The sequence below is a fragment of the Plutella xylostella genome, chromosome 22 (genome assembly GCF_932276165.1).
Source record: "Plutella xylostella chromosome 22, ilPluXylo3.1, whole genome shotgun sequence".
Taxonomy (NCBI): Eukaryota; Metazoa; Arthropoda; class Insecta; order Lepidoptera; family Plutellidae; genus Plutella; species Plutella xylostella.
The window spans coordinates 2,842,172-2,853,826 of record NC_064002.1 but is presented as its reverse complement, the minus strand read 5'-3'; the positions used below and the strand labels follow the sequence as shown (position 1 = coordinate 2,853,826).

The following is an 11,655-nucleotide window of genomic DNA, read 5'->3' as shown; positions in this document are numbered from 1 at the left end:
ATAATTATAAATTCCTTTAAAGGCCCCCGTTCACGGGAGCGCCAATCCGCGGACAACCCGCCTAAGGTCGTCGGTCCAACGGGCAGGTGGGCGTCCCACGCTGCGTTTGTTCGTAGTCTACACTGGAGTACTCGTCTTCGTTATCGGTTCATCGGTAGATATGATCAGCGTTATTATTGTTCATATCAACGACAAACGCTAGAGATTGATTAGCGTGTGATGATCTACAATGATTGAAAGAAAGAAATATAAACAAGCAGTCTATTATTACGGCACGATGAAGGATTGGCGACCGAAAGCATTTATCACAACAGTTCCAAATAAAAACACTCTGTACATTATCATTCATTCGATTAAAAATAGTAACTTATTATACTCGAATAATTAAAGGTATTTTTCAGATGCTCGATTAGAATAAGTTACTATTTTGAATCGATTATACCTTTCAGCGTACTTTAGCGGTTTACATCCCTATCAAAAAGCTTATTTTTAGTCTGTGAAAATTGAATGCATCACAGATAACTTACATGTTGTATGAAAATTAAAAAGTAATTTTAAAAAAGTATGAAAATTGATGAGGAGGGTTGTTTGTTACCAAGTGTTTTCTTGAGTCAATTTCGTTAAATTATTACATTCTTAATGTTGTAAAGATTTTATTATTCTGTTATTATCATCGTACAATATCCTACAAAGTTACGAAAAGTGTTACAATTTATTCCCACTAATAGATGTCAAATTTCTGTCCCGTCCTCAACACTTCGTGCAAATGGATGATTCTGTGATTTCCCCTGGTACGATATCATTATTTTGATTTTAAAGCTTTTAAAATCGTCCCTGGAGTGTGTATTGATCTGGTGTATTATTTACAGGACCTAAAATGGTGGATTCAGCTTCTGAGAGCGACTCCAGTTCGCTGGATGGCGCCATGCTGCCTCCGACCACGGTCTCTCGCGATCAGTTGCAAAAAAGGATTGAATCTCTGCAACAACAAAACAGGTAAATCCTATTGCCTCTTGTTGCACCGCACAAAATATTCCGTAATTTATATAAATCGTAAAACTGTTTCACCAACCTGTCTTTTTGTTATAACATTTTGCAGGGTCCTAAAAGTGGAATTGGATACTTACAAGCTTCGAGTGAAATCCTTACAGGAAGAGAATCGTGCTTTGAGACAGGCTTCAGTGTCAATAGTAAGTGTTACATCACAGGACTTATCCTTCTTCATTCTTCTCAAATTAGTAGACTTACACACTTTATTCATAATTTTTAGCAAGCCAAGGCTGAACAGGAAGAAGAATACATTTCCAATACCTTACTGAAGAAGATTCAAGCTCTCAAGAAAGAGAAAGAGACATTAGCCCATCATTATGAAAGAGAAGAAGAATGCCTCACAAATGATCTCTCCAAAAAACTCAATCAAGTAAGTGATTATACAATATTGCCTATACCTATGTTCTTATTAGAAAAGAATTGGATTTATTGACAACACTAAACTAAAACTTTTCTAAATCTGTGATATTTAAATTATGCACAAAAACAAACTAAATATTACTGGCAGTCATTGTAATTTAGGGCCGGTTTTTCAATGCCAGGATAAAACGTCAAATAACTATCTAACGAATAATTTTATTTGGCTGTTTATCGGCCTGGTAGTTGTTTAACCATTTTTCAATTGTGATTTATTCCATAGATAACTATCTTACCGATTTTTCTATTTGAACTCAGGAGAGATGAAACAAGTATATGCGCAGACACTAGTGCTAAAGCAGGACAGACTACTATTTCAATTGTCAGTGTCAACTATCACTGTCAAGCCACAAGCCTCACTGACTGTTTGGTTTGGTTGTTTTGATTTTGGTATTTAAATTTGTTATTTTTGAATCACAATGGTTTCACAAAAACGAGAGCGTTTAGCGAATTTTAATAATGCTGAAGTTACTGTGTAGTGAGTTTGGTAGATAAATTCAAACATGTCATAGAAAATAAAAAGACCGATGCTGCAACAAATAAAGATAAGGAGACTGCATGGAAGAAAATTGAGTTTTCTTTTAACTCCAGTGGTATAACCACAAGTGTCCGCTCATGGAAAACCCTTAAGTTAAAGTACGAGGGCATCAAAAAAACAATGAAGAAGAAGTCTTCCCTGCAAAGGCAGGAGATGTACAAAACTAGAGGTGGGCCCTCAAATACACCTCCATTTATCGATGTAGAAGAAAAGGTGTTAGGCATTTGCTCCAGCATTACCATTCAACATATCCTTAATTTAGAATTAACAAATAAAAACTGAAAGAAATAATTATAACACCTATGTTTTATTATCAAGTACTTGATGGTTTCTCTCTTTTCTCCTCAGCCTATAGCAGTCCAATACTGGACATTGAAGATCATCCCGCCAAGCTGGAGGGATGTCTTAGATACTTATACATAGCATAGGTTACCTGCTTATCGTAAAATGAAAAACTATATGTACCTTAATATTTTTTTATGAAGGAAGTGCTGCTACATTCCTGTTTTATAAAATTAATGATTGAAAATAAATCAACATAATGTTTCTAGTCTGGTGCCTTTCGGCGATGAAATTCTTTTGCATCCCCCATACTATAATGATCAGGCCTCGTTTTGACGACTGTGACTTTCCTTTCAAATGGATTAATATATTCGTTCATTACTGCCTCTTCTTCGATCGCCATATCATCAATATCATCGAAAATATCCATTGAAAATGACGATTATTCTCTGCGCTCGGTAGTTTAGAACTGTAATTGGTATAAACGCAAAAAAGAACTTACAATAACCTCAAATGTCAAATTATCAATCGAATAAGCCCTATCTGGCGGCCCAAGCAGCAGATAGATTTATTCTCCAGTTAACTGAGTTATTGGACGAATAAGCTCTATCTGACATTTGAAAAATGTAATATTTCGCTATCTGTCGAATAAACGCTATCTATCTGTCTATCTGAGCATTGAAAAATCGGCCCTTAGTTGTAGCTATAACATTGACTTGGGGGTATAACCACAGACTATGGTTTCTTAACATAAGTATGACTTCTTATCACAGTTACGTCAAGAGAAATGCCGGCTCGAGCAGACCCTGGAGCAGGAGCAGGAGTGTCTGGTCAACAAACTCATGAGGAAGATTGAGAAACTCGAGGCTGAAACTCATGCTAAGCAAACCAATTTAGAAAGACTGCGCAGAGAAAAGGTATGTAAACTGTAAAAAAAAAACTTACCTATCATGATTTATACTCTAAGGTGCATATAAAATATCAAATTAATCTATTTAAAAGGTATGCAGATGGGAATTGTGTTGTGTGAACCCTTTCGTCACTGTAAGGCTGGTGTGCTTAGTTCGCAATACAATCTAAGGAGAAATGTGGTTTTATATTCCACCAAGTTACCTATCCTTTTTCTAATAATATAGAATCTCCTAAATGCATAAAACATAATTTACGAAACTAGAGTTAGTGCTGAGCTGGGATTGTTACTATTTACACAGGTGTTTATGTTTATTTATATAATTAGGTTATGGTGGCAGTGACTTTTATAGATTACCAATTTAATAATAACTAGGTACAACTCTACTTTTGTAAGTACATAGCCTATTTAGGCATCAGACCCCTTACCATCTGGGTCTTGGAGATTCACAAAGTCCTTTTAATAAAGCTGACTAAACTGACGAAAACTTTTGTAAACTTGAATTGGATGGTTCTACATTGACTGGTTTCTTATGTTTATTTCTTTTCTTTCCTCTAGCGTTTTGATAGAAAGTGTATTAAAAATATTATTTTATTGTTGCAAAGGTGGAATTGGAAAACACTCTAGAGCAAGAACAAGAGGCATTGGTAAATAGACTTTGGAAACGCATGGATAAGCTTGAGGCCGAGAAGCGCTCACTGCAAATAAGACTGGACCAGCCCGTGTCGGACCCTGCTAGCCCTAGGTAAGATAATATACATAGACAATTATGTGTAACCGCTTATATCAATTTAGGCTTAGCTATTAGATAATAATATTTTTTATTGAGTGTATTTTTTATGTTGTTTTTGTTTGTCATTTCTTCTTAACTGGAATGTCTGGAAATAATTCATGTAATTGTAATGTGAATGGCAACTAGAACTTCATATAGTTTCGGCTTAGATAATCAACTCATTGTTACGAAGTATTTGTGAAAATCTAGTTTTATTTTTAGTGATAGAAAATTAAATCAAACATGGAATATATAAGCTTATATTCCTGAAGGGTTTCACTAAAAGGGAATATTGAATATTGATATTGAAATTATAGAATATTTTATTACTTTATTGCATTCAAGTAGTTCCATTTAACATTGACTAAAACTAATTTCATTCGACAGGGACATCAGTAACGGTGATACCGCATCTAACCTAAGCAATCACATTCAAACACTACGCTCAGAAGTTGTAAAACTAAGGTAATGTTTTTCTTGTATTACAGCACCAATGCTCATGAAAAACATAGTTCTGACTTGATATTTTATTAATACGGAGGTAAACTAAACTTCTAAGCAAATTCATAATTTTGTAATTCACATAATGTTACAATAAGGAATTTAGTAAAATATATTTTCACGAGCATTGGCGTGGACATGGTCAACCTTCATTAGACATGCTTTATTTAGTTAATAATAGTGAACCTAATAGTTTCAATTACTTTAACCTTTTACAAAAGTTGTTGTTTTTTATAACAACAAACATATTTAATTTTAACCCTTCACACCCCAATTATAATCGTCCACGGCAGTCCTAAGTCGTCCCACAATAATCCTACCGTCATAATCATCACTACCGACACCTACGTATCCAACGACGTCGGTCCAGCGTGATGCAGGATGTCTCACTATTCCTTTTCTGTACTAGAAAAAATTACAGAAACTGAGAGTACTGCAATAATCACTAAATACTTAGTTTTAGTTGTAGTATAAATGTCTAAAGTTATTATTTTAATGTCCAGAAACCAACTGGCCGTGTCCCAGAATGAGAACAAGGAGAAGATGCACCGCTTCGCCCTTGAAGAGAAACACATTCGCGAGGAGAACCTGCGTCTACAGAGGAAACTGCAGCAGGAGGTATTTCCAGTACCTTGTAGTTTTTAACCCACCTATGACAGATGAACTAAACACGAACAAAAGCCCGTGCAAAAATTGTGCACATCAGGACATGGGAATGGGTTTCTGCTTGGCAAGCGGGTTGGAGATCACCCATCTTTTCTTCACGGGATATGTGAAATAACAGTTGCAATGCAGTCCAATATTTAGAGTCCAAAATTTTTTTCTAAATTAATGAAGAAATGTAAGATGTAAGTACCTCATCATAACTGTTGAATAATAAAATTGTTTCCCTATACCCTATACCTCGTTTCAGCAAGCATGATTCCTCTGACAGTTCACTATACACAAAATTAATTTTTTTCTGTTTTATAGGTGGAGCGCCGCGAGGCTTTGTGCCGACATCTCTCTGAAAGTGAATCATCCCTGGAAATGGAAGAGGAGAGACAGTTCAACGAGGCAATCAATGTAAGTAACTAACTTATCAATTAATCTAATAAACCTATGTAGTATGGAAGATTTTAAGGTACAGAAAATTACTGCTGAGTGTTTGACGAACACTCTCGATTAAGTCAGAAATAGTGGGACTATTACCTTTATAAAAAAAAACACTGTTTTTACCATGCGATGCCATGACCATCTTCATCTACTCAGTTACTCAGCTGGAACAGCAGAAGCCAATAATGTCGAAAAGTGAAAATAAAATACGGTTTTTTTATTGTGTGGGACATCAACCTTTGCAGTTCGTGTCCTTTCTTTCTAATTTTCTATTGCCGTAGCGGTATAATAAAACCCTAAATATGTCCTCTTGTTACAACACCCTATACAGGGTGTCCCAAAAGCACCCTGTCCCTGTATATCCTCATCTAAATTGACAACACCCTGTATAACCTGTTACCTCCACAGGCGCGGTCCCGCAGCGTGTCGTCGCCGGGCGGGTCGCGGCCGCTGTCTCCGTACGCGCCCCGCCCCAACATGCATCTCACCACACAGGTCAGTCAAGGGTCACAGCACATATAAGCGTAACATAAACGGATCGGCTTTCTTCTTCTGTCAACCAGTAGAACGCGTCCTCGCGAACGGAAAACTCACTCCACGGTCACGTTTAGGATCCCACGCTAGATATACTTACCTATATATTTTTATAATATTTGTATTTACTTCTGTCGTGGCGCTATCCTAAAAGTATCATTTATTTATTTCAACTGGAACACCAGCAGCTTATACAACTAACATTTAACAGATATTAAAAATCAAATTTCGTTATAGAAGCCAATTAAAGGTGTACACAAAATTCGTAAATTATCTAAGACAACTTAAAATAAAAATTCATATAAAATTAACAATTTTTAACTTAACTAAAATGTATAAAAGGTTTTTCTAAGTACTAAGTACAGAGATCACAGTATGAACACAAATATTTATCATACAGTATACCATGATTAACAACCATTTCCCCTACAGCCGCGACGGCCAAGCGAGCGCTTCGTGAAGCCGGCCATCCCGCCCGGCGTCGCGCCGCCACGGCCGCCGCTCGAGCCCAGCGCCGCGCCCGCGCTCCAGCAGCCTGCCAGCCCCATGGACACCTCCTCCAAGGAATAAACCAACACCCGAAGCTCAGAACACGCTCTGTCGCTAAACGCGGGATCAGACGGTTCATTCGAGTGAATATTCACTATTGTTTGCACTTTTGTTTCATTTTGAGTTCACACGTATCATTTCGAGTGAAAGATGCCGAATGAAAGACAAAAATGAATGAAAAATTAACCGTCTGATCCCGCCTAACTAAATGTTATGTTTGTTTTGTTAAATTAGCTCAAAGCTATCTCCGCGAACGTCCCACGTTGTGTTTTTTTAAGCTATACTTTGTAAAATAAAGTGTGAGTCCTATGACAGCTGTCAAAATCATTACGTTCTATTTGTCATTTGTTCGTTTTCAAGGGATAAAAAGCGTTATTGACCTGGCATAAGGATCTGTCAATCAAACGTTATAAGGGTCATACTGTATTTTACAAAGTATAACATCTTTTTTTTTTCAAATTATAACTCTTGCGAAGAAACGTAACTGCGTTACTTTCTATTGAATCTGACGGTTGTTTTCAGCTATACGTTTTATGTAGCCATATTGAAATTTAATATTGAAGAAAAGCACCGACCATTAACTGCAATATTATGGTTATGTTTGATCGTCTTTCGAACGCATGTTGCAATCGCTTTATGCTTTCACGGTGCCGAATAGGTTTATAAACGTGCCGGTATCAACTTTGTATTCATCGCTGGACTAATGAGAAACATGTTTTATTAGGTGTTTTGAACACTACTCCACTCATCTATTAGCGTTCTTGGGGCTTGCCTATACCTATAAAATAGCATTAAAACTTAAGCGCATACTATGCACTCGAGAAATCACGGTACATAACCCGTGCTTTTTCGCTTTCAAAGGGGTATTTATATATATTTATGTATAACAGTCTGTGTTCACAAATCGTAATTATGCAGATTTATTAACGAATTATAAAGGTTTTCGGGGTTTAAAGATTAACATGCGCTTGCACATAGATTTAAAATTATATGTGGTAGCAACTCTGTATCGTACGTACTCCGTGCCAAGCAATATTGGACTGTCAGAGCGTGCTCGGCCGATTCGCAATATTTAATACACATCACACTCACTGCCTTTGATTCCTATAAATCTTACAATGTACGGATAATTAATAACATACATGTAACAAAGGTGTAAGCAAACGGTCACCGTTCAATGGATGTTATTTATTTAAAATTGTGTCTACAGTTAGGTACAGTGCCCGATTTTGCGTGTATAGTGTAAGTTTGGGAGATTGTATGCGATAAGCGATATTGTTGCATTTTATTAAAAATCGGGTGGACGGTAGACACTAGACTCAATTAATCAACCTTTAGCTTGTAATCATGATTCTATTTTTGATTGAATGGTAATTGATAATGTTTAACTAATAAGCTTTGAATTGACGGCAGTGGGTTTCAGATGTGTCTTGGCTGTGTAATATTGTTCACCGATTGTAAATGAGGTGTGAGGAGATGAAAATAAGACATTGTAATTTATTCGATATATCACTTTGGGCCTAGCACTACTTCTTGATCTTGGTACATACCTAATATATATATGTGTTGTTACATAGTGCTCCATAGAGCAGTGTGGATCGAATGCTGTTAAGCAAAGGAAGTAGTGAGTGAATACTTTCAAATTCAATTCAATTATTTGCATATTTTCACTTACACAACACATTATCTATATTTTATTTTTTTCAATGTTATAAAAGAAAATATTAAAGGCATTAAGAATTTATTACGATATCTTTCATTTACCTGTACCCTGTACATCAACATCATAGAAATTAATCCTGTAAGAAACTAAAAAAAATAAGAATATATGTAATATCTAAATTAGCGGCGGGAAACCCTGTGGAATAACTATTGTCGGCGTATCAGCACAGACGGCGACTCAAAGATATAGGTAATATAATTGCACCCCAGGTTGTAAACCTAAGCAAACGATCCCGCGCCCGCCGCCGTATTAAAGTGTATTTGTCTTGGTCTGACCAACTACAACAGGTAGGCAGATTTGCATATTGCCCCCCCACGTAGGATTTTTTCGTGTTTAATAATTTTATGATAGGTTTGAAAAAAGCTTATCAGTCCAGTCGAAAATTGGAGCGGATATCTTTCGGCAAGGTTCACTTCGATGTTAATTTAGTGGTAAGTAAGTTATTATTATTTCAGTTAAATATATTATAAGCGAAAGTAAACTATGCTATTATTGTTTGTACGGAGCTTAGTGGTTTGTTCCTTTGTGGGCACTGGGCACTAGCTTGTTTCCAATAAATCTATGGTGTATGTATACCTAACTAAATCTAAAGTAATATAACCTAAACGTAAGTATTCTTATTGCCTGGATCTCTATAAATACTTTAGCGAAATGTGTAAACGATGAATAAGCAGCCAGCTGCTAGACAGAAAGAAACATTCAACCCAGAACACCATCCTCAAACACGGCATTCTTGTAAACTAACATCAACTAACATAGATCGGTATTTAGTTTATTACTTCTAAACATACACGACACTTTACCTGTCTATCGACAAAATGTCGTTTGAGCTAACTTGTCTCGAACGGTCTGTAAACTGAACGCCGGCACAAATAGAAATCTCCGCGGCCGGAGGGTCACTCTACATGACGAAAAACTACGTTTCAGAGCTCTCTGCTGTGCGAGCCACGACTCTATCTCCTTGTATTAAACAAGCCGATTGAACGACAGTTCTCGTTCGTAAATTTTTCGTTAGTATAGAGTAACCCTCCAGAGCTAAAGCTTGTTTACTAAAAACGAATAGTTGGTGTCGTATTATTGATCCTTCTAATAATTATCGAACATGTTTCTGTGTCCATGTTTGTCCTCTGATGTTTGGAGACGAGAGTTAAAGCTGCGAGAGCGCGCGTTTGTGAGTTTACGTACAAAATCGTAAAGTGGGCACCGGTAAGTAGAGCCAACACAAACTGGCTGGTAGGGTCAAGGGTGTGCACTTGTTATGGGGTACGGTTCTGTATGTTTTATAAAATGTAGGTGTAAGTATATACTTAATGGTTTACCGTTTATCTACTTAGCGTGTCGGGGACAAATACAAATAGCTAGACTAAGGTTTATCACTGTGGTGAAAAAATTGCCAGTTAGATTGGCTACTGGCTGCCGCTGCCGAGGATGAGCCAGATGTATACCTAAGTAAGAAGAACATTAAATACCTACTACACTCGTGGAGGCCAAGTAGAAGTTCCTTTCGTTCATGTCTAATGATTCATGATGGTATCTACCCATACATAAATCAGATTCAAAGACATACCTATGTATGTGATCATATGTAATAGGTGGTTTTAGTCTTGAAATAAAATAAGTAAGTAGATTAGAATTTTCTTAGAATAAATGGTAGGTAATGGTAGGTACATCATTTAGAAAATTCTAATCGAACTCCTTATTTATCATTAGAAAATGTATCTAGCTATCCTAATAGCATTTCAAGCTTCTAGTATTGGTTTAACAAGACTAGCCTTTAATCATGGTCCCAAAAAATATAAGTACTTAGAGAAAACATAATTTGTAGAACTTTATCTTGTGAACCCTATACTTCTACGAAGGAAACAGTAAGACAACGACTATTTCCAATCAGCTTTGGAAAGTTCATGTTTCGTCGATAATCTCAACGGTACTAAAACATTCGGTGCAAAGTTTTTTTTTGTAATGATAAACATGCACTGTCGGCATAGTAGTTTCACAAAGTATCGAATACTTATCTGCTAAAAAATTAACCTAACTGTAGTTGCCGATCAATCTAATCCTGAATCGTATGCTAAACCTACTTCTACTTATACCTACATATCACTTAGTCGTATACCTAAGTACATAATATACCTGGATTACGGATGTAGCGAGTGTCTACATGAGTTGACAAACGCTTAGAAATCAGGTAAAGTCAATAGCCGAAATGATCAGCATTAATCCAGATGACAAACAGAAAGACTTTAGTTTGAACTTTTAATTATGAATGGGCATCGAAAAAAGTCCATTTCGCGTAGCTGTAAACCTTTGGAAGCTTTTATAGGCACGAACTAATTATGTAGGCAGGGAGGCGTTCGTAATCTGATTGACCATACGACCATAAATACCTGAGGCATTGAATTCTGTCGAACATATGGCACGTGACTAAAATAGTATTTACGTCAAGGTGTTAATTTCAGGAGGTTAGTGTAGCGTGAATTTTATTTATATGAAAAGTTAATTCATGGGCTGCTAGCATGTAGTGTTTAAACGGTGGAGTTAGCATGGAGCTTCGAGTAAACAGTGCGGGTTCCCCACCGGCCGGCGCGAACACATGTGTCGCTCATAGCCTCACACGTATCTCTTAACCACTTCGGTAACATGTCATCTTCCTTTAAATTGCGAGGACGTTAGCACCTACGTTAGCATCCCTTCGGTGAAATGATAATTGTTCATGAAAATAGAATATATAATGAAAAAAAATTGTAATCTTTATCGATCTCTGTTGCCTAAACGTGCCCGCCGGATAGCTTTCCTCATAGATATACATATTATAACCACCCGACAAACACGCCTGACGTTTTTATGAAACATATATTTCGTGGTAGAACCGTATATTACACCGGACAAAAAATACTATGTCCAACAACCGACTCTACACAGAATCTGTCTTTATATTCGTGCGTGGGCAAACATACGAAATGTTTAATCTTACTCTAAGGAGCCTTTTAAGTTTTCTGTGCAGTAGTTTCTTGGAAGGTCCAGGGTAAGTTTGAGTTGCAATGTATACTTTGTTCAGTTTTGTACAATATTCTTTTTGGACATCATACTGTTTGTTAAGAGTTAAAGGCAGAAAATGCAGGTGTAATGCAAAATGCACCTATCTTCAAACATAATATTGGAGGTAGAGACATAAAAGTACCATGAAACAGTCAATGACCTAAGGCCTACGTGGAAAGACGAAACTTGTGTGTTCTTTGTAAAGCGTGTACTGTATCAATACGCTCCATTATTTGCAGTAAGTT

General features: G+C 36.6%; 1 protein-coding gene across 2 annotated transcripts; it reads left to right on the top strand.

Annotated features, from left to right (window-relative positions):
* Nucleotides 1-538: 538 nt before the first annotated feature.
* On the top strand, nt 539-8,392 carry LOC119690414 (coiled-coil domain-containing protein 6). 2 transcript variants are annotated; one of them, XM_038105414.2, is made up of 11 exons: nt 539-791; nt 891-996; nt 1,100-1,190; nt 1,271-1,420; nt 3,061-3,204; nt 3,803-3,942; nt 4,357-4,434; nt 4,974-5,088; nt 5,443-5,535; nt 5,974-6,060; nt 6,532-8,392. In XM_038105414.2, the coding sequence occupies exons 1-11, from the start codon at nt 767-769 to the stop codon at nt 6,667-6,669; spliced, it is 1,167 nt and encodes a 388-aa protein (XP_037961342.2). In that variant the 5' UTR covers nt 539-766; the 3' UTR covers nt 6,670-8,392. The 2 variants fall into 2 exon arrangements, with proteins under 2 accessions (XP_037961342.2, XP_037961341.2); XM_038105413.2 differs by having other exon boundaries at nt 870-996.
* The last annotated feature ends 3,263 nt before the right edge of the window (nt 8,393-11,655 follow it).